At 45.2% G+C, this 23,271-nt stretch overlaps 1 protein-coding gene across 2 annotated transcripts in view; it reads left to right on the top strand.

Annotated features, from left to right (window-relative positions):
- Positions 1–1,540: 1,540 nt before the first annotated feature.
- IRF4 (interferon regulatory factor 4) overlaps positions 1,541–23,271 on the top strand; it is a 40,893-nt gene continuing 19,162 nt past the window's right edge. The window contains exons 1-8 of one of the 2 annotated variants that reach the window (XM_032689489.1): positions 1,541–1,793; positions 2,301–2,487; positions 3,242–3,330; positions 3,893–4,034; positions 5,808–5,915; positions 7,195–7,548; positions 11,437–11,549; positions 13,507–15,188. In XM_032689489.1, the coding sequence (XP_032545380.1) occupies positions 1,590–1,793; positions 2,301–2,487; positions 3,242–3,330; positions 3,893–4,034; positions 5,808–5,915; positions 7,195–7,548; positions 11,437–11,549; positions 13,507–13,650 (1,341 nt within the window). In that variant the 5' untranslated portion in view covers positions 1,541–1,589 and the 3' untranslated portion in view covers positions 13,651–15,188. Of the gene's footprint in view, positions 1,794–2,300; positions 2,488–3,241; positions 3,331–3,892; positions 4,035–5,807; positions 5,916–7,194; positions 7,549–11,436; positions 11,550–13,506; positions 15,189–23,271 lie in introns of those variants that run through there. The other variant, XM_032689483.1, reaches the window with a different exon arrangement.

Here is a 23,271-nt window from a genome sequence, read left to right as displayed (position 1 = left end):
CGCGGGACCCGGCGGGACGGGGAGGGAGGTGGGGTGGGCGGTGCGGGCGCCTTGGCTTCCCCCCGTCGGGGCTACTCCTGTGGCACCTGAGCGAGCCCTTTGGCCTTTTTTTTCCGAGTTCTTTTTCTTTTTTTCTTTTTTCTTTTTTTTAAAAAAATTTTTTTTTATTCTATTTTACCCTAATTTAAAACAAAAAAGCTAATTCCCGCCGCTATGTGCTCCCGAGGTTAAGGCGCGCACCCGGTCCCCGGCCCAGCCAGTTCCCCCTGCCTTCGGGAGGGTCGCGGGAACGTGTGGGAGGGATCCACTTCATGCTCAGTCAAAGAGGGAAAAATTACTTCTTTGGACTCTTCGCACGGGCTCCGGCGGGCCCCGACTGGGGGAGCCGCGACCCCGGAGCCCCCCGCCCAGACGCACCATGTGCAAGGGAGATGCGGAGGGACCGGGTTTGGTGTCCGGGGGGATGCTGCCCCTGCCGAGGGGTGTAAGGGATGTGGAGCGGAACTGCCCATCTGCCCACAGTGATGTGCACCTGTCTGGCAGGGTGCTCCGAAAGGCTCCTCGTGTGTTGAGGCAAAGATTCCTGGGTGAGGAATCCCTTTTTTAGATGTAATAGGCGGGGGAAGGGGGAGGACCCACAAAAATAAACTCTTGGGCATTCAAGCACTTTTTGAGATTGATGGGACAAACCTGATGCCAGGTCCCCATCACTGCTCTCCCATCGTTAGCACCTTTCCAGCAGATGCCTGTCACTGCAGAGCCGTGCCGCTCCCTGTGCTTGTGTGCACCTCTCAGTCGTGGGCTGCAAGCTCCCACGTCACTAGGGACAGTGCCCTTATGCCAGGCTCCGTGGGTTGCCATCTTTCCAATTTTAGGTATATGTGATGTATAGATTTGAATGTTGCTATGTATGAGTGCTGGGAGCAGTTGGAGGGGTAGATATGTATAGGACATCATGTGTTCAACTGTGTCTTGCTTAAGGGAGCTTGTGAAAACTACTTTGATGTTATAGATAGATGCCGTATAAATCATAACTGCATGTGGAGCCCTCCAAATTGCGTGCATGTGTCTAATGTCGCATATGTGCACTGTCATTTGCAAATAAATTTTTATGCAATTTTTTCCTCTTTTGGTCGAAAAGTAACCTCCCAGTTGAACTGTGATCAGGACAAGGGGTTTGTGCCTTAAGTCACTTGCAATGAAAATTTCAAACTGATGTATATTCATGCAAAACAATGTCGGGACAGGGGGAAGTCTGTCAAAGTCTGCGGTGGGAGCAGTGCCTGGGGAGAGCTGTGGGGGGCTGTACCCAGTTTCCTGAGGCTCTGTACCATGTTTCCCTGGCCCCCCAGGGCCCCCCTGCATGTCTCAGTGCCCCCCTGCATGCTGTAGCTGCTGTTTGGTGTGGTATGTGTGGCATCAGGGACTGGGGACTGCTGGTGAGGACTTTGCACAGCACTTGACCTGTGGGATTTCCTCTCTCCCATCCTGCCCATTTCTTCCCTCTTCACAGCCCCCTAGAGAGCCAGTGCTTGGACATCTTGGTGGGGCACCCCAAAAACTCTCACCCAACCTCTGACACAAGTGGCATGAACGTGGAGCCGGGCGAGTGCGGGATGAACTCAGTGAGCTGTGGCAATGGGAAACTCCGCCAGTGGCTGATCGACCAGATAGACAGTGGCAAGTACCCCGGGCTGGTGTGGGAAAACGATGAGAAGAGCATCTTCCGCATCCCCTGGAAGCATGCTGGCAAGCAGGACTACAACCGTGAGGAGGATGCTGCCCTCTTTAAGGTAAGGCTCAGCCTGGGGTTGGGACTGTGGAACTTAGGCAGGGCAAGAGGGATGCCTGGAGGCTCTGCGATGCCCCTCACCATCCTGTCCTTGCCACCCGCTTCTGTAGGCTGGTTCTGCTGATTGGCTGCTGCTGCCAGCTGCCTGGCTGGTGGCCCTGGCTGTGCCCTGGTGTACCCTGTATTTGTGGGACAGACCCCCCTTTTGCACTTCTCTGTGTGGAGTTAAGTGCTGGTGAGACTGCAGCACATCTTGTTCCACATTCATCTTGGATTGTTTTCTCCCCTTTCTTGCGCCTGCTAAATTGTTTTTCCTACCTTACCATGCTGGGGTTTTTTTAGCCTAAACCTATAGGGAGTAAATTCACGCACATATAAGCACACACATATAGGCTGTTTCAAGCATTGTACTTTGTAGTTGATTTTCTTTTTTTTCTTTTCTTTTTTTTTTCTTTCTTTCTTTCTTTTTTTTTTTTCTTGCTCTTTTGATTATCTGAAATGTTTCCAGGCTTGGGCTCTTTTTAAAGGAAAGTTCAGAGAGGGCATTGATAAACCAGATCCCCCTACCTGGAAGACAAGATTAAGGTGTGCTTTGAACAAGAGCAATGACTTTGAAGAATTGGTGGAGAGAAGCCAGCTGGACATCTCAGATCCCTATAAAGTGTACAGAATAGTGCCAGAAGGAGCTAAAAAAGGTAAAGCATCTCAAATTCCCTGTGTAACAGAGTGTGAATATGTCTCATTGCAAGCATATGAGGACTGAAGTGTGCTTTTCTGGAATGGCCCTGCAGTCTTTTTAAGTCTTTTAAGGAGCCAAAATGAGGGCTCAAGTGCAGCTTGTTCTGGTGACTTTAGAGCCTGCATCTACGGGAGGACTGCTGGCATTTAAGTCAGAGCACTGAAAAGGAGCTCTTGCAAGAAGATGCAGACAGGCACCCTGGACATCACTGGAGGAATTGCTCTTTTAGCTGGAGCCTCCCTGCCCGTTCTGTGTAATGAGAGCCAAGCAGGCAGCTCAAGGGACAGGCAAAAAAAAAAAAAATTGCGTGTAGGATCTAGGTTCTGAATACAGGGAAGAGTGTTTTGAGGCAGACAATCAGTAACTAGCGCAGGGAGAAGAGCTGGGAGAGAGGGATGCCCAGCCTGCAGCCTCCAGGGCAGATGCAGGGACACTGTCTGCTCTCCAGGAAGTCCTTGGTGCCAGGCAGGGCTTGTAGGATGCAAAGGCTTGGCATCATTGTGCAATAGGTATGGCTGGGCAGCACTGTTCCGTGGGGAACCCAGTGGGACAGACTACCTGCAAGAGGGCACTGGGAAGCTGGTCCCAAAGGCATTTTGGTCCTTTGTTTGTTCAATGGCAGGTTGTGTGGATTTGTCTTCAATGTGCTGATTTCAGGTTTCTTCAGATGTGGTTGACATAAATTATTTTCATCCCTCTGGTGAACATAGGTGCAAAGCAGATCAGTATGGAGGAGCAGCCATTAATGATGAACCATCCCTTTCCAATAACGTCTCCTTACACTGCACTACCATCCCAGGTATGGCATTAGTTAAGTGTTTTGCTTGTTGCTTCTGCATTGAGCAATGTAATTTCTGTGCTATGTGCTATGTCTGTCCTTGCTGGTGGGGATCTCTAGTTCTCTCTGTGAAGAAACTTTATTATGGAAACTGAGAAATTGAGAAGCAACTTTTTTAATGTCAGATGAGGCCACAGGGCAATTGATTTCCCTTGGTGTTGTTTATCCTGGAGTAATGGCTCTTTTCTGTTGGAGGATAGATACTAGTGCACTGCCATTCTGTTGATGCCAGAATGTAAGCACCCAATGAAGCCTTGCTCTTTCAAGCAGACATTTACCAGCAGTGCTTTGACTGCCTTTTGTTATTCCACTCCGCTTATTATTTACACCAGCGGTGGGAAACTCATTTGAAAGCCTCATTGGTGGCGGTGGCGAAATGCCATTCGTGTAGCCTGGGCAAAGCTTAGACCTCCATGAGCTTTGGCAGAGAAAATCAAGGAGCTTAGATATGAAAGCTGATGCAAAGCACAGCATTAGTTTTGACAGCTGCCTACTAAAAAAAATATCTCGTTAAATTGAATAGGTACCGAACTACATGGTACCCCATGAACGGAACTGGAGGGAGTTTGCCCCGGAGCAGCCGCATCCTGACATTCCCTACCAGTGCGCTAGCGTCCCTTTCCCAGCTCGCAGTCATCACTGGCAAGGGCCCGGCTGTGAAAATGGTAAGACACTCCTGTTTAGGATTGCTTGCTGAGGTCAGTCACCTAGAGGAACGTCAGTTTTCAGGTTTATTCCTTGTGGCTTTGATTGGAATTCACAGAAGCGGACAGAGAGGAGTGCTGGGTTCCCTTAAGAGAGGCACAGGTCCGTGGCAAGAGCCTTTGTCTGGGCTCTTGCATTTCCTGCCATCATATGTGTAATGTGTGGGCTACACAGTCCTCTGAATTGCTAGAAATCAGCCCCCCAAGTCCTCAGCTGTCTTAAAAGCCTTGAGCAATAAAGAAGGCAACCAACTCCCACAAAAGAACCCAAATGGGAACATATGTTCTTTTGCTTTTCTTTCTGATTTCGGACTTTTTGAGGCACATGTCACTGAGGTTTTCCCTCCAGCCTTGTTGGTTAGACTGGCATTATTCTACTGAGAAGAAAGCTGGAATTATTACTTTATTTTAGTGCTGCAGCAGTGGGACAACTTGTCATAGATTGAGACTCTCTTGGGGCTGGCACAGTAGAAGCAGAATAAAGGAGTGTTCCCTTCCCTGAAGATCTCACAGTACCAGAGCCTAACATAATCATGGCTTTTCAAGCTCTGCATCCTTAGGAAAAAGCCTGAATTGTGAAAATTGGCAATGCTGAAGCCTGCAGGGAATAAAACATAACAGAAAAGGAGCCATGTGCTGTAGACCCCTCTAAGATAACTCACCTGAGAATGCAGGCATTTGCTTTGTGAGGAGAAGCAACTGGTTCAGAAGGGCAGGAAAGGATGGAAAGCAAAAAAGGACTTCTTAGAGTAGGTGCTACATTTTCAGAGGACAGCTCTCTAGAGGTTTTGGTGCAGAGAAAATTTTAGATCTGTTAAAAAGTAAATTGTCAGTGCACTGCAACTTTTACTGGCAGTATATTGGAATTATTAGGCAGAATCCTTTGCTTTTAGTTGAGCTATTTGCTAATAAAGAAATCAGTGTATCAAGCAGAACGAACTCTGCCCTGAAGTACATCCTCTGCAGCGGTTAAACATGTTTGGACGCTTTGCTGAATTTGGAGGCAGTTGGTAGTGGCTGGTATTGGGTTTCTCATTGGGCTCTAAAACACGTTAGGAGATGTGGGTGTTTCTTATCCACATCACTTCAGCTCCTGATTGTGCTGGGTTCTGCCACTGGGAAAGGTAGCGGGCGCTTGTCTGCAATTCACTTGCATCATCCTCCAGAGACTTTTATTGACATAATGAAACAAGGAAAAACATCACTTGCCCATGTTATAATGCACTTACAGAAAGGCATCTATTGGAACATCTAATGGGAGTCCTGGTAATAAAGCCCCAATAATCTTCTGCTGCACGTTTTTCTTTACCTACATTTAAACAGTGTTAATCCCAGCTTTATTGTTATACCCATCCCTAGTAAAATTCCTTATACAAAATGGATTGTTTTATGCAGGTGACTTTTAAGAGCACTGTAGTCTAGTTAACAATATAAATTATTTCTCTAATAGAATAACATGTTAGGTAAGGAAAAGGACTAGGGGTAATATTGAAATGCTAAGGGAATATTTCATGCAGATCCAAATACAAACACAGTCCAAGTAACATCTGGAGTGATTGGTAGAGTTGGCATACCTGGAAAAATTGGGAAATAGGACCTTTTTCAGAAGAAGGGGAAGGAGAGAGAGTTCCTGTTGGGGCCCAGAAAAACTCACTTTTGCATTGCTGTGATCTCTGCCCTAGCTTTTCTTTCAGGATTTAGGCCACTATCACTGACTTTTGTTTGTGAAAACAGGTTGTCAGGTGACAGGAACCTTTTATGCTTGTGCTCCTCCTGAGTCCCAGACTCCTGGCATCCCGATTGAGCCAAGCATAAGGTCTGGTGAAGCCCTCGCCCTGTCAGGTAAGGTCTGTAACCCCCAGGCTTCCTGGGGAACTTGACAAGAGACTTTCAGCTTGACTTGTCTAGGAGCCATCTCTCCTTTCTGATGAAAGGAAAAAAGAAGGAAAAAAAAAAAAAGAAACTGCTTTAATCAATGAATTTGGTGTATGGTGTTAAGCCTCTGTTTTCCAGGGTACTTAAGCACCTCTAGCCCCAGCTCCAAGGGGTGGAGGTTGTTAAAATTAATGGAAGCGCTTCACTGGCTCACAGTATTAATGCTGGGTTGCTTTGGTGAGACACCAAATCAGGCCTTCCCAGGGGCGTTTGGAAATTTTGGGGGGTCAGTGACTTAAGGCTCAGTTTTTCATCTGAGAGGAGCCCCCACAAAAATTGGTGTTACAAAAATGGGTGCTTGGTTGTGCTCCTGCTGTTGCCATCTGGCTTCGTTCTGCTTCATTATTGCAGGTGGAAAAAAAAGATATTCAGGAAATAAAAGGGAAGTAATTTCAGCCAGATTTGCAGATGTCCAGATGCTGGGGAACTGGGATAATAACTGTGGGGAAAAGGTGTGGGAATAATGGATAAACCTGTAATGTGGCGCTTGGCAGGTTTCTTGAGCAGGATTGTTCACCTGAATGTATGTATATATGTGTGTGTTTGTGTGTATATATAAAATACATTGTACACACACACATGTATATATATTTATATATATTCAGTGCTATGTGAATTCTTAGGAGTCAGCCAAGTTGACCAAATGGCCATTTGAAAGTAAGGCTGAGGATTTTGGGTACAGCCCTGTTGGAGCTGGAGCCAGCAGTCTCTTCAGGCAGCTGAGTGCAAGTTTGCAGGTCCCCTGTGCAGAAGCCTCTTTTATGCAAAATCTGGGAGGAAATATAGCTACTTCCTTATTAAATCTGAGGAAGTGTACTGAGCCGGTGGGTTTAATTGTGAACTTGGAAAATGTGACAAACATCAACTTTTTGTGTGCAGATTTTTCCTTTTAAATGGAAATGTGAAGTTTGTGGGATCTTAGTTCCTACCAAATTCCCACACGTCAGTAGCCCTTTTAATACAATGAGAGAGCATTAATGCTAGCATGCACAACAAGTTTCAGTATTCATATTCTTTATATTTTTTTTTGTTAATGTGAACTTCTGGGTGGTGCTGACCACCAGGCTTAGGAATCTCATGCAAACTTGTCTCTTGGCCTTAGTACAGATCTGAAGCATAAAACATCCATCCTAATGTACCTCAGTAATTCTTGTTTGTTTGTTTGTTTGTTTGTTTCTCCTTGTAGACTGCCGACTCCACATCTGCTTATATTACCGTGAAATACTGGTAAAGGAGGTGACAACTTCTAGTCCTGAAGGTTGTAGGATATCCCATGGCCAAAGTTATGAGGTCAGCAGCCTGGACCAAGTTATCTTCCCTTACCCAGAGGATAATGGCCAGAGGAAGAACATAGAAAAACTACTGAACCACCTGGAACGAGGAGTAATACTGTGGATGGCACCTGATGGCCTCTACGCTAAGAGACTTTGCCAAAGCAGGATCTACTGGGACGGGCCTCTGGCACTCTGCAGTGACCGACCCAACAAGCTGGAGCGGGACCAAACATGCAAGCTCTTTGATACTCAGCAGTTTTTAGCAGGTAATTCCCACTATGGCTTTGATATTGTTTCTGGAGATGTCACCTGGTCGCTGTTCACATCGGCTTTACAGGAGTGCTCTTTCCATGCTACCTTATGAATTACCCCTTAATTCTTCTGGGCAAGTGCAGTCAAGGGGTGGTTGAATTCTGAGTAGTCTTGTTAATTTCTGCACTGTGTGCACATTCAGTGCCCCTGAACAGATCAGCAGGAGTGAACTGATGCTCAGCTGGTGACACCCAATTCCCCACATTTCTATAAGAAGCATAAGGAGGAACCTAACAAAATAGTCTTTCCTCAGATTGAGTGACATAGCCAAGTGGATCCTCATCTTGGACCTGCTAGTCTAAGTCCTGGATAGGTCTGTAATCTGCACTTGCACTGCTCTCAACTTGACTCAGAGCGAGGTCTTGCTCAGGGCATACAAATTTCAGTAGAAAGCCTTCTTTTCAGTCTGTGCCAGTGTTTAAAAGATATCTTGGAGGTAAAAAGGATTTCGGAAGCTCTGAAATTTTGGGATTGCCTAATATGCTGAGCAAGGAGATGCATTACCTTGCCAGAGTTCTGTGGAAATGTCTGGTTTTGAACAGGGCAGTACAGAGGGGGGAAGGGTACACTTTAGGACAATGCCTTTTCTTTCCAGTCCATGAAGGGAAGGGGCAAAGCCTCTACTTTGCTTCCCAGCACACCTGAGCAGTTAGAGAGGAGAGCTGTCCACCCAGAGAAACTGGTGGGAGATGGTAATTGTCCCAGAGGACAGCTTAGGCAGTAGGAATACACACTGACCCTTTTCTGACATTTCTGGCATCACTTAGAGGTGAATTGTGTGCCTGTGATTTGGTGTGTTTTCTTACTAGAACAGAGCATCAGCACCGGCGTGACACTCCAAGGGAATAATGCCTTGCAAAATTAAAAAAAAAACCAAACCACAACAAACTAAACCTAAACCAGCAACTTTAGCATACTTTATATTCCAGAGCTGATGCACGGTCCTTGATGCACCATCAAGAGAAAATGCATTTAAAGAGAGAAATCTTATATGAATGTGAGAATTGACAGTTACAAAGGGGAATTTGAGGTCAGGGTATTGGCTTGGGCTTCAATCACATGCTAATTTAAAGATGTATAATTCTACCCTGATGATGGTTTTGGAAATCCCTTTCCCTTTTCTTCAGGTGGTTTTTTAGATGTAGTCTGGGTTCTTCCAAACGGTTGACAGGACATCTCTTTTTAGACACCTAACCCCAGAGAGAAGCTCAAACAGTAGTTATTTTTCACCCCTCCTAAATTACGTATGCACCAGTGCCTGTGCAAACCCAAGCGTGTGGTTGAAGTTACAGCCTGTGGTGTGTGCAAAGTGAGTTTTTGCATGTGATGATGCTCGGATGGGTTTGTAAGTGACTTGCCATGGGTGTATCACATCTGCATGTTAATTGAATGTGCTGAGGTCCCAGACTGCAAGCAAGCTTAGGGATTCCCCCACCTTAGGAAGCTGGATTTCCCTTGAGAAGAGAGGCAGGAGATGTCTGCCAGAAGAGAGAATCTTGAACAGCAGAGAAAGGGACAGATGCAGAACTGCTATGGACCTCAGCTGTTAGGAAACCATTGAGGAGCTGGACCCTGCGATGCAAACTGCACTGGAGCTGAGTTGAGAAGCCTCTACTACTGAGAAAACTAAAATGACAATAAATGAGAAACCAGGGGAATGGTCTCTGGGGAGAGAGATAAATGTATCATAAATGCAGAAATTGGGCTGCTTGGACAGTAGGAGGACAGAGGAACAGAACTTGGAGTGTGAGGGTGGCAGCCAGAGAAGGGTTGGCTTGGCAGAAGGAGAGGCGGATGGAGCTGGAATATCAGGAGATGGGAAGGGTTTGGGGAGTCACATGGGGAGCCCTTTGGTGCTGGAGGATGCACTTGGGCCTGGAAAGGGAGACAGAGTGAGTGGAGAATTTTAGAGAAGTGTGGGGATGACCTCAAGCCATGATTATCCTGGTGGTGGGAAAGAAAGGGCTTTCTTCTCCAGGTCCATGCTGTGGTCACTCTGACAGGTATTCAGGATTTGGAGAGTTGCTGAGGCCAAATGAAACAGGAAAGAGGAAGGTGAAAGAAGTTCCCCATTAGCAGTGTGGTTGGACTGTCCTTGGGTGGATCTTCCTTCTCTGTCCTGTGGCAGCACAGAGGGAAGCAGGGTCCCAGGGAAAATAGCTCTTCTCTCTTGGCATACCCCCAGAAAGTTCATAGCACTTTTCAGGAATTCTGGGGAGACTTTGGGGAAAACTATGCTTTATTCCATGTTTCAAGTGAGCTGCCCATTGTTTTACTCGGATAACTGACCCTACTAATAACACCAGTAGTCCAAGCCAGGGTTGGAGGGCTGTTATGAATTCAGCCACTGAATTCACACCCTTGTCCTGAAAAGCTCACAGTTAGAGTAGAAATGGCAGGGGTGTATTTTGGGAAAAGATGCGTTTGTCATGTTAGGTTCAAAGACTCTCCCTTCCCTCTGTAGGAGGGAGGGTGGTTCTTTATAATACATTGGGTTTAATATCAACTTTTTCCATAAAGCATGATGAAGGTTATAAATTAAAATGAAATCTTTATCAGTCAGCTATCTAGAAGTACAGCACTTAACACAGAGTTTAGCAAGGATATTGCTTTAGATGGAATTTTCTCTTTACTGGATGGAAATGCAGCGTCTAAAACACAATGTTTGGTCCACAATATTGGTGATTTTCTTCTGAGTACAAGTACCTTATAAAGGCCTTCCCCACTGTCTTTCATAGGGGACACTGACTATTGGAATAATAATATAATTTGACCATTTCACTTTGCACAGGGTTATGAGTTAGTGAAGAGAGTGCAGGAGCACAGAAGACACAGGCTCTTTTGCTGGCTCGGTACATGGCTTAAATACAGTTGTTACCTTTTGTTACCTCCATGTCCTCCAGTAGACACAGTGGTGGCAGTGGCTCTGTGACTGTCTAGCTGTGCCTGAATTTCATGCCTGGCAGTACTTTGAGTCTCTGGCTCTACTAAGCCATTGGTTTCAGTCCTGCTGTTGGGTGTCTACTTGAATGGTTCCCAGCTACTGCTCCAGGGGTTCTGCTGTTGAGGTCCAATAGAAGTACTAACTGGAAGGTTTGTGCATATGAAATTGTGAGACAAAACAAACAGAAAAATTATGGTGTTGTAACTAGCTCCCCCTGATCTGTGGGAAAGTCTCCAAAATCAGTCTTCTTTTTACTTCTTGTTGTTTTCCTGACCTCTCTTGTCCTCCCATGAAGTTACTTTATCTTTTTCCATTGTGTTCCAAGGGTCATTCACAAAGCCTGTCTTACCAGCTTATATTGCTTTTGGCTGGAATAGAGTTAATTTTCTTCATAGAGGTCCATGTGATGTTATGGGTTGGATTTGTGACCAAAACAGTGCTGATAGCACAGGGATGTTGTAGCTAGTGTTGAACAGTGCAAATGTAATGTGTCTATTTCTCACTCTGCCCTCACAGCACGCAGTCTGAGGTGGACAAGAGTCTGGGAAGGGACACAGCTGGGATAGCTGACCCAAGTTGAAGGATATTCCATACCATATGACCTTGTTTTCTGCAGTAAAACAGGGCATGGGGGAATTTGCCAGAGGTTGTTGTTGCTTGGCTGAGCATTGGTCTGCTGGTTGTGAGCAACTGCTTTTTCCATCACCCATTTTTCTTTGTTTTGCCTTTTTTTTTCCTTATTCTTCTTTTTACCCTCTTTATCTCAAGGCACAATTTTTTTTACTTTTGCCATTCTGTTTTTCTCCCCCATGCCTGGGGCAGGAGTGAACAAGCAGCTGAATGGTGCTTGCCTGCCTGCCATAATTATTCCCCGACACAGTACTTTCTCTCTTTCCAGAGCTACAAGCCTTTGCTCACCATGGACGTCCACTGCCGAGATACCAGGTTGCTCTTTGCTTTGGGGAAGAATTTCCAGATCCACAGAGGCAGAGGAAACTAATTACAGCCCATGTAAGTAGGATTTCTGCCTTACCTAAAAGAAACATACTTCTTCAAGGATATGATTCTGTCAGTCAGGCTTTTGAACCTCTTGTATGTTTTGAGGGAGGTAATAAATTCTTGAAAGTCTGGCATCATCCACAGCAAGGTTTAATCCCCAGATCTCCCGAGGACTGACCAGTAGCCCTCAGTAGGGCAGAGCACCTCATTTTCCCTCTCTGTAGAGTGTGTCATTTGTGATCTGTTGCAGATCCCATCAATACCTAAAGCTGAAATGCAGGCTGGAACTGATGGGCTATGTTGTTATCACCAGACCAGTTGTGCAGCTCGGTGCACTGCCTGGCCAGTGCAGGACGTGGTGCTTTTTCATCCACTGCATCTGGAGGTGCTCCAGAATCCCAGCCTGCATCTCAGGGACCTCAGCCCTTAATGAGATGCAGCCTGTGCAGCTTCGAGGTTCAGGTAGCTGGCAAGCTCATGGGCTGACTGACCACAGTTCACACACACTCAAAGCTAGTGTTTCGGGATGCTCTCTGAGAGAGGGTGATGACGGAGACTGAGACCAGGTACTTTCTGAATTGGCTGTATCGGCCCATAAAACCACAAGAGAGGTGATAGTGCACACAGTAGTGGCAAGGCTTAGCTTATTGCATCCTTGGGAAGAAAACCAGTGTCTCTCTTAATTTTTTCGAAAGCCTCTTCAGTAGCAGCAGAAGGGGGACAATGTAGTAGCCCCCTTAGTAGTAGTAGTAGTAGTAGTATCATAAGCTGTGGCCTTCCCTTAGCTGCACAGCTTTCATGGTGCCACACTGCTGCCTAGCAATTCTCTGGGGTGGAAGTTGGGAAGCTCACAAATTCCATCCTGACCTGTGCAATGGCTGGTTAGACATATCTGCTCGTCCCTGATTCTCCCTAAACTCTTTTCCATTCCTATTTTGGCTTTCCAGCTTTCCATCCCTCCTTCCTCTCACCAGCCCTCTTATCCATCTCCGGTCCTGGCATCTTCTCTATGAGCCTGTTTCTCCTGCTCTTTCTAGAGCTTTGCTTCCCCCTTACCAATTGCTCAGCCTGCTCAACCTCTTAGACTGTCCTGGCCCGTGGGCTCATGGAGCTCCACCATCCCACCAAACATGTCATGGGAGTTGTCTAGCTCACCTGCCCTGCTGACTTCCCATCTCCCCTGTGGCATAGTTTTCCTTCCAAATGGTGCCCATTCTTAATGTGGAAGGACTGGCTGATCAGCAGAAGAGGGCTGTGGAGAAGTGTCATCCAGCCTGTCTGCCCCCTGAGAGTAAGGAGAGCTTCAGGTATTTGTTCTCAGTGTACAGCTTAAGTATTTGTAGTCTGAGCCCAAAAGCCTGAATGGTGATTTCTGAAGAGACACAAGTGAAGGCAGTGTTAAATCATACAAATCCCACTTGATGGTTGAGCAGATTCCTCATCAGAGCTTGAATGAAGAGAAACGAGAAATCTTGGTGTTAGGTTGAAGTCTAATTTCAAACAGTCATTTGGCCATGTATCTCAGTCTACCTGAGGGCTCCAGCGTTTCAAGTCCTCAAAGTACTTTCCAATGCAGACAAGACTTTTGACATATTGCATATGTATTTAAACACCTCAGGGGGCCATGGACATGTGTGTCTTGCGGGCACCACTCACACCCTGGGGCTGGCTAAGGGACTGCAATTTTTTATGCATCATCTGTGTCACTGGTACATGCCCATCTAAAGGAAGGCTGTGGAGGTAAGGAAGGGTGTGCAGGTAGTAAGGCACTCAGCAGCAGAGCTGGGCTAGGCTAGGCAAGACCTATCTTAAAATAGAGATTAGTGAGACCACTGAAATAGTTTTCCCATTCTGGTAAGCTGAACTGTTTTGTCCGGCCTTGTTTTCAACTTAAAACCACCGTAAATAATCAAGATGAGGAGCATGAGGTTTTGTCACATGTCTGATTAACATTTTGTCTGTTCTTAAGGTTGAACCAATGTTTGCCAGGCAGCTGTATTACTTTGCTCAACAAAACAGTGGACATCTGCTGAGAGGCTATGATTTACCAGAACTTGTGACTAGTCCAGAGGATTATCACAGATCTATTCGCCATTCCTCTATTCAAGAATAAGATCCTCAGAAAGAGTGTCTTTAAAGGCACTGTAAAGATTGTGCATATTGGAGGAGCAGATCTGGGTCACGATTTGGAGATCCACATCACAGCTGGATATGTTCAGGGGTTCAATGATAGGAAAGTGAACTAGGACAACCATATTGTACAATAAAAATGACGTGTCTTCGACATTTGGATACTATGTCTCACATAGAGTTCCACTGTTGCTGAGAATAATTCAAAACTGACAAAATGATTGCTATGTTTACGTTTGCTTAATGTTATTCTTGGATTTTGTGGATTGATACTTACCGAAGACTTCAATCCAGAGTTTACACTGTTACCTTTGCAGGGCTATTTATTTTGGATTACTGATCTCAGGGAAAGTACATAAATTTGTGGTGTTCCCAATTTGAAACTGTAGCTACTGTAGATGGGTAGTAAATGTAGATGTTTATTGAGAATAGCTAATACATGTTAGTGGTTATAAATTCAGATTCATAAGTGTGATGCCTATATTCTTGTATGGAATATTTCAGTGTATTTTTTGAAAACAATGCAATTCTTCAGAGACATATTTTTTTAATGCCTGACTGACATTTGTCCTGACAATGAATCTTTTTGTTGCCATTGTTTTTCTTGGATTGGCCTCCATGATAATAATTTCTGAGGTGATGCATTTATGGTACTGTGTTAAGAAAAGTGACCGTTCAACTCATTCCCTGTGAATTTAGTGGATTAACCACTAAAATTCTTGAGTCTCAAAGAGCAGGTTTAAGAATAAATTACATTTTTCTTATAATTGGAAGCTACTATGCATTATACATATGTATATTTATGTATATATGCATTAGAATGAAGTTGGCAGACCTTGCAAATAGCACAGAAATGGTCCAGCTACCCCTTTTTTGATGTCACATGCATGAGCCAGGTTAAAATAACCACTGCCTCTGACTTACACAGAGCCACCTCTGCTCTTTGTGTGCACTTGCAGCTTTTTTCCAGTGGTACTGAAATGACTGTGAAGGGAGAGCTCAAGGAGAGCAGCATTTGGCCTCCTGTATTAAGACAGTCAAGGAAACACTTACTTCAGCATTTGTAGAATTTGATGCAATTTTCAACCTTTAGTGATAGGATGCCATTATAAAGACAAAGAGAAGAGATCTGTTGGGTATGTGTGTCAATGACATTTCCTCATTGGCGAGCAGACCGTGTAATCTTTGCAGCTTTAATTCCAGAATATGGAATTCCCTTATGCTTAACAGACATACTTCACTTGACTTCCTAAATGAGGAAGAAAAAATGGTACTTGATCTGGCAGCAGACTTGTGTTCTAGGGACATTGAATTTATACATCTTAAAGATGCATACTCTTCTGGGATATATTATCCCCCTCCTTCTCCACAGTGCCAAGCAGAATCAACAGATCATTTCAACTTTATTACTTGAAGGGTTTTTTCCTGGCTTAAGGATTTCCATAGGGGAGACCTCTTTATTAGACATCAAAAGCAATGGTCTAGGAGACCTTCAGAGCTTCGCATATGCTTTTGTCCTGTGCATACATTTTACAGAAAGGGACTTCTGTGTTCAAATTTAACTGGTACAATACAAATATTTGATGTGGGTTTTTTTCAATTTTTTTCTAGTGGTCATTGCTTCATATGCTCATTGCTTCAGCTCATGTCTTAGAATAAAGTTCTATTTCCCTACCAACTCGATTCGTATGTGTTGTTTTCAGTAGTGGGACAGATATGACGTGCGTGGTTCTGCACTATGAACCTGGGCAGCGCTGCTGGCTGTCTATGGGGAACTCTGTTCTAAGCCAAAAGTACAGAGAAAGGTCAAAAGGTAAGTATTTTTGCTTACAGAAATGTCTGCGATATTAGCCACAGGTAGTAGAAAAGGGGAAAATAGGTAGGTTACCCTTCGGCTGTTGGACAATGCAGCAGAGCCCTCTAGCCAGGGATCTGGTGCTGCCACGTACCTGAATGTTCTGCCCCTGCCCCTCCAGGACCTCTGGGGCTGGGGACCAAACTGGTGCCCCCCTGCCCAGCCCAGCATGTGGGGACCTCTGACTGCCATTTGCTGGGCTGGCAGCTGGAGGTGGTTGTTGCTGGTTGCTATAATTCCCGGAGTGCTTTCAAGTGAGTAAAGCTAGGAAAGGGTGAAAAGGAGAATGATACAATGAACTAAAATGGTAAAGTTTTGAACAGGAGTGAGTTCACCAGGAAGCCCCCTCTTTACTGGAAATCAGTGTCCTGAGAGGAGTCCTTGGGTGCAGGAACTTACAGAGCAAGCAAGGTGTGAAATACAGTTACGAGATTTGTGAAGTGTGTGAAAATGGAGGGTGGGGGCCAGCCCTTTTCTCTTTTCGTAGAGACCCCTATTGACTATCAAGGCGCATTATTATTTTTTGCTTTGGAATGAGCTTTTAACTATTTTCCTTGAAGTAGCATAATTTTAAACCAGTAGCTGTGAAGAGGGAAGGAGAAGAGCACCATCTAAGTTCTGGCCAAACACAACTTGCATAGTTTGAACGCAGAGAGATGCAGGTGAAAGGCTTATTTTAACTGAGCAAAGAGGTTGAGATATTTCTCTTGGAGGGATGGTGCCGAGGGAAGAGTGGAAGGAAAATCAAGATGTTGATTTGTACCATAAATTATTTTGCACATGGGGTCTTTAAAGCTGCATTTACTTTTGTCACCATTTCTTGCTGTTCAAAATAACTACAGATACCTAAAGTGGGGAGGAAAGAAAAAGCAAACAAGAAGAAAACCTGGAAACATTTTCTCTGTTTAGTATCTTTTTTACAGTCACTATGTGAAAGCATTTGAAGTACTTCCTACCTCTGTTAAATTCTGTTTATAGTTTCTGAGGTCTACTTCCTTCCTGTTATGATTTCGGTGGCATTGTAAATGACGTTTTACTCCTGTCAGCACCAAAGGCATAACAGTTTGGGGTTTTTTTTTCAAACGATATTTGTGTCAGTATTGGTTTTTCTGATTTTAATACAGCCACAGTTACAACTGTTTGTTGAAAGAGTTTTTTATATGCCAGAGAAGCACCTATATTCAAAATTTGGTTCTGCTGAGTAGTTCTTCCTACTGCTGTAGACTGTATTAGCCTTGTGGGTTAATCAGAAACAGGGAGTTATATTTTAAGCTGAAATACAGCGTAATGGGTTTTGTGGAAAAAACACAGGATTCACGTGAAAAACCCTGTGGCCTTTTAGACAGGCATATGCACAGTGTTTACATCAGCGTTTGTCAGCAGCATGGAGGTGGGGAAACACCACCTTCAGCAGAGGGCTTTCAGGAAAAAGTAAAGCATTTTCTCTTGCAAACTCTTAGATCACTGTCTGAGTATACTTGTACAGAGGGGGTGAGGGGGAGGGGAGGGCAGAGAGAAAGAGAAAGAGTACTCACCAATAAAGCCCAGTACTTTGAAAACATCATATCTCCTTTCCCAGGCTGAACTGTATCTCGAATTTAGATGAACCTGGATGGCAAGATGTTAAAGATTGCCACGGTGGTTTTTATCTGAACTCTGATCTGACTAGTAGGAGGCTAAGAGTTATTCATTTGTAATTGAGTGCTTGTGAGTTTGGTCTGCTCTGAAGAGAAGTTGACAGGTCCCTGTGACTCAGGATAGATAGGAGGTAGCTGGTGTGTAGCTCATTCAAGCACTTAACTTTCAAGTGTGTAGTCAGGTAAGAACATACTGTTTGCATCTCAGCAGAGTGGTTACATCCACTGCAACCCACAACCACTGCTGAGCTCTAGGAACTAACTGACCAAATGTCTGCAGAATGCTCAGTGCCTTGACCGTGCTGAAATGACAGTCAAGGACGAGCTAACTTAGGTGTCTCAGAATAAGGCCCTTTGAACTATAGACATTGAATAACTTATGAAGATGCTGATTGGATGGGTTGTCATTGCCCTTTTGGCAATCGGCAAGAGGAAAAAGCCTGTGCTCAAGTGGAAACTGAAAAACAGGCCAAACGCCTTGGTTCTGTGCTTGGATTTGTTTTTCCACTTGGCACTGGCAAACTGACTGGAAAGCTGATGTCTGAGTGGCTCTGCATAGGGTGATGTTCCACAAAAAGCCAATTGTCAAGAATGGATAGAGCCTAGCCCAGGTTTTCAGCTCTTAGACAGGAGTAGCTTCATGCCCTGGTAAACAATGGCAATGAAACACAGGACTTCATTTTGCAAATGCATTTTTATTGTTTCCACACAGCATGGCTGTCATGCATGTCTCTGCAGGCAGCTGGCAGCCTCTGCCGCTCCAGTTTACAGTGCTGCCAGCTGAGGCCAAACCTGGGACTGTGTGCTGGGCACTGCTCTCAAATCAGTCTCCCAGGCTTCAGCTATCATTTCCTGCTCCCCTCAAAAGACAGATCATGAATTATGAAAAAAAAAAATTGTCTTCTAAGCTAAGAGAACAGACAGATTCAGGTGACTTCATAAACTACAGCTAATGTGTGCCCTCCATCTTCCTGGGAAGTATTTTCATCTTTGACCCTTGGGCTCACTCTGTTTGAAGACCAGCTTCTGAATTCTTGCTCTAGAAATGGCTGAAATCCAAAAACTTACAGACTCTGGTTGTCTTGTCTGCTCATCTCAGCTTTTAATCCCTTTCCTGGCCAAGCAGAAATGATGTCTGTGTAGTATTAACAAAACTACCAGAGGAAGTTCGGTGAATGTCCACATGAACCTGGTGAGGTTAAAGCAGATACTTGCATCTTCCCTGAAATACGCTTTCCAAGCTCTTTCAGCTATATCAGTGCTAGTGCAATGTGTACATCACCATGTGCATGAGGCATATTTCATTGCATCCTCATCATGGTGTTCATCTTTCTCCTTCTCACTTTCTTTGTAAAGAGCCAATGTTTAAATCTAGATCACACAGCTAGAGGAAAGCCCTGATTTCTTCAGTTCTGCAAGATCCAGGTTCTCTCTCAGCTGGGGATGGCCAGCACATCACAGGCAGTCGTCAGACACTTTCAGCTGTTTGTCTTCAAACAGCACTTCTGCTGTTTGTCTTCAAAATACGTTAGCCTGTCTCTGTTCGTGGGTAAGTCCTATTCATATATCAGGGACTGTTTATCTCATATAGTCTTATGTCTTCTCCTCCTGAGATAATATAAGCACTGGCCTTGGCACATGGCCATGAAGAAATTTCTTTTTTTCCTGGTGGTTACACCTACCTAGTAATGTGCATCGCTAAATACCTTGTTGTTGATCTAGCCACCTTTTGGCTCTCTCTTGGGTCCTCTCTCAGTTTTTCTCTACATTGACCACAAGATCTAAAGGCAGATAGTGCCTCTTACTATTTACACAGTGTCAAGCATGATGGGGCATGACCTTCGAAGGTCAGCCTCTAGACAACACCACAATTCCTGTAATTGTGAGTAGGATGTCCTTGCATCTTGCCAGTTGTGATTCTCACCCTCAAAACCATGAACTGCCCAGCAAAATATAATCATGGCAATCATTTATGCTAGGCTTTCCCATAGGAAGCTGGTGTGCAGCTTCTCTCAGTCTGAGCCACCACATACTTTTTCTCAAAGAGGTGATTGAATCAATTGTTTCTCACGCTCCTGTCACAGCCATTCATAATTCTCTCATAAAAACAAAGGCTGAGGATTTCCAATTTCTAGCACAGAGCATCTAACCTCATATAAAATTGCTTTTCGAGCTAGATGTCCTACTTTTTTCCTTTCAAACTTCTGGGTTTCATGACTTTTATATCCTCAGAAACTGAAGTTATGGGTCAGGTCTTGTTTCATCTCCAATAGCTCATTTTCATTTCCTTTTTTCACACATGATCAAGAGGTTTAGCCCTCTTCATGACTGTCCCCTCCCACACTAAAAACCCATGCAAGGAGTAGTGAGAGAGAAAGACTTTGAAAACAGGGTGAATGACCTCATCGTGTATCTACTGTAGAGACGTCAATCTCCAAGAAATAGGAAAGGTCAGAGCTGTTTAGAGCAAAGGGGTTTTCACAACACAGCTAAAAAACCCAGACTGGGTCTGAAGAGTTCTTGCTGTCCTCACCCTTTGTCTCATCTTTTCCCAAACTGTTTGGTGACCCTTCATCCAGAGAAGTGGCTGCTGTGTGGTTTTTAACATGGATGACCATCCTATGTACCATTGCCAGACATGGACTTTCCAAAAGGAAATGGTGAAATAAATGACAGATGTTTGCATGGGATGAGTGCAAATTCTTTTTTTTTCTTTTTATACCAAAGGCAATTTTTTCTTCCAGAGCTTCTCCCACCCTTGATATAACTGAATCCTGGAAGTTTTAATTGCACCATATTAAAAATTTTATTATTTAAACTAATTAGTCTGCATGGTTGCTGAGCTTTGTGCAGCTGCTGGGAGAGAGCCAGACAAGCCTTTTTGGTGGTGGTGGCAGGAAGGTGGAAGAGCTGGGAGCTGTCTGTGTCCCAGGGACCGTGGGCTGGGGAGTGAGTTTGCCTGTTGTCACTGGGTGTGGATGCAGGTCACCCGTACCTGCAGACAGCCCCAGACTGAGGGGTGACTCTGAAGTCTCACTTTCCTTTAAAACCATCACTTTACAAATAAAATGGCTTACCTACAATCTCCACACAGTTACAGACACTGTCTAAATATAGCAAGCATCGATGTCTATCTGTAATTTACAAGGAAATGAATAAATCGAGGCGACATAAACCACAAAAAGGAAGTTTGAGATCGGCCTGGAGCTGTGATAGGTTGGCGTCTGCTGAGAGACCCTGCCGAACCTCCACCATCCACTACAGAGGTGACACAGCCGCCAAACACGACCAGCCTGTCCTGGCTCCCCAGCACGCATATCCATGTGCTGCCATTCTCCAGGGATCTGACCCGTGTCTCGTGGTCTAGACCTGTGCCGTGGGGGCACCTGTGCCCATAGAAAAGCCAAAGGCACCCCTGGCATCTGGGGTCCCTGCCACAGGGAGGGGACAGTGTGGCATTTTGTGGAAATGAGTGAGTTCATTTCTGGAAGGCAGTAGTGGGGGGTGCTTCAGCACTCGGGGACATACAGAGAAGATTAATACAGGAAGTTGAAGCATGATTTACCATGCTGCTTACCATCCTGCAGCCTGCTAGGTGGTTTTATTTGGCAAGATTATTTGACACGGCTTCATTTTTTTATTATGAAGGTTGATTACTTTTTCCTTTGAAAAATTTGTAACAAAGCCAGAACCATTAAGTAATGTATGAAGGTTTTGCATACAGAGTGTGTGTGTGCAGCTAGCAAGCCACCCTCACCTCTCTTTAATGATGTTTTACATAACTGTCAAGGTCCATTCCCATGTGAGTGAGATGCTAATGATTCACTAGAAGTTTTATGAAAATATTGGGTGGGGGAGAGGAGATGCAGAAAGATCAAGTGCAAATCTGCATCTGCTGCAGGCTCTCAACACATATTAGGCACTTAATTTTTTAGACTCCTCCTGGGCAGGAGTGTCCATCGATGTCTTGCACCTAATTAAACCCCAGAGACTGCACTGTAGGACATGGCCAGCTAATTCTGCTGCTCCAAAACTCCATCTTATCTGCAAGGTTTTATGGAAAACAAGCCACACCCTCCAAGGGCTCAATAAGCCCGTTTTTCCTCCTTGCACATGCTTGATGTTCCCAGGACGAAGTCTGTAGCTCTTGGCACCAACAACCCCTTCCCCTGGCTGCCAGCCTTTGGGGCAGGGGAACATGAGTGCTCATGTGCAGCCTCTCCTTCCAGCCCCTCTGGCACACCCCTGTGGATGGGCTAGTACTGAAATTAGTCTGGCAGGATGCAAGGCTTATCAGCACTGCTCTTTATCATTCCGGTCAAACTGTGTCTTCCCCTGGAAAACTCTCCATCTTTGGAGGGAAGAGGTAGAGGAGGGTGGCTGCAGGCACGGATCCCAGTGGATGCAAGGAGCAGGTGTGGAGGAGGACAGTAGGCTGAGGACAGTTCAATTGCCAGGTATAGCTGGTGATCATTAGGGCCATTTAGTAGGTGTTACTAAGGTGAATTAGCTTTGCCTTTCACAAGGGAAGGGTTAGGGTCTGGGGTGGAGAAGTGGGTTTTGGCCAGGAGGAGAAGTCAGCTATTTCTCAAAAATAGGGCAGCACGTGCAGACTTGGGGAGCAGGAAAGGCATTAAAAAAAAAAAAAAAATAATGCATAAAGGCAGCTCTCCCCCCCACACCATAAAAAAAAAAAAGGAAGAGAAGTTAAAATTGACTGGAAAAAGAGTTGGACAGGTATGAGCTAATGCTTGTGGCTGCACAGTTATGGGGTTGGGGGAATAGGAGCTGTGATAGGGTCTGGAAGAGCTCTGTGAGAGTTGAGAGAGGGATACCACAAGGGAATGGGCCAGGAGCACACCTGGTGACCATTCCAGGGGAGGGTGGGGGAGGGAACAGGGAGTGAAAGGCAGTGAAAGAGCTCCCCAGGGGACAGCAGTGGGGCCTTGGCCATGAGGGAAGGTGATAGTGGGGCTGCTAAGTGGAGGGCAAGGAAGGGTTTGAGGAATACAATGTAGGGAGTTGTGCTTGGAATAGGGGAGAATGCTTGAAGAAGAGCTTGGAGGGAGAAAAGGAGCAGAAGGCAGAGCAAGAGGGAAGTTGTAGCCACTGGTGCTCTGGCAAGCAGGAGTAAAGGAGGTCAGGAAAGAGGAAGAGAATGGAGGATGGTGATGGTCAGAAGTAAGGACCTAGTTGTGTTTAGAGGAATCAATGTTACATGTGCGTCTAGGTCTAGAGGAGCTGGAGGGAAGGGTTATTGGAGGGCCTTGCCAGGAAGTTTTCATCCATACTTAGATAATGGGAAAAAGCACCTCATGAGCTGGAATAGAGTGAGCCAGAATGAACTCAGTGCTACAGACAAAATCAGGAGACTCAAAGCTGTTGGAGCGGTCCTGAAGGAACTTTGTGCAGAGGGACAAGGGGAGGCTGAAAAAAGCAGCAAAGCCACAGCCAATGATACAGCCGAGGTCACGGCAAGGCCAGGTGGAGAGACAAGAAGATGATGCCAGGGTAGAGACGAAGGTGACCATAGAGAAGGAACTGAGAGGACAGAGATCAGATAAGGAGCAGAGCATAGCCTGAAGAATGTTTTAAGAGGTGTGAAAGTTAACAAGTGGTCCTGATGCGGTGAAGCCTTAGTGAAAGTGGGATGTTGAATGTTTCCTCAGTTCCTCAACAAAGTCAAGCAAAGCTTCCTTGGCTTCAGGTAAGCATCTCCCCACAGATGCCCACATGCTCCTGCTCTGGCCCAGCCATCTCCAGCTTCATGTTTGGAGGTAGAAAGTGAAGAGTATTACTTTTGGAACAAAGACAGCAATTCCTGCGCAGTCCACCAGGGAATCTTGTCATGACTGCCAAGGGTTTAATGGACCAAGAAGGCTGATTTTAAGTAGTAAATAGTTCAATTAATCATTAGTTTTGTTAACAATGATGCAAAAGTACCAGTTGCCATTGCTAGTCAACACTTCTTTTCTGCAAAGTCCAGCTCCTTTGACTGGCAATGCCATGACCATGCTCCAAGCAGAAGGCATTGCTGTGAGCTGCATGGATGCAGGGAAGCACAGCTGCCCAGAATGCATGGGATTACTCTGGACCAGACAGTCCAGTAGAA

This window comes from Chiroxiphia lanceolata, chromosome 1 (genome assembly GCF_009829145.1).
Source record: "Chiroxiphia lanceolata isolate bChiLan1 chromosome 1, bChiLan1.pri, whole genome shotgun sequence".
In the NCBI taxonomy this organism is placed as follows: Eukaryota; Metazoa; Chordata; class Aves; order Passeriformes; family Pipridae; genus Chiroxiphia; species Chiroxiphia lanceolata.
Note: the sequence above shows the minus strand (reverse complement) of the source record. Positions and strands in the feature narration are given on the sequence as shown.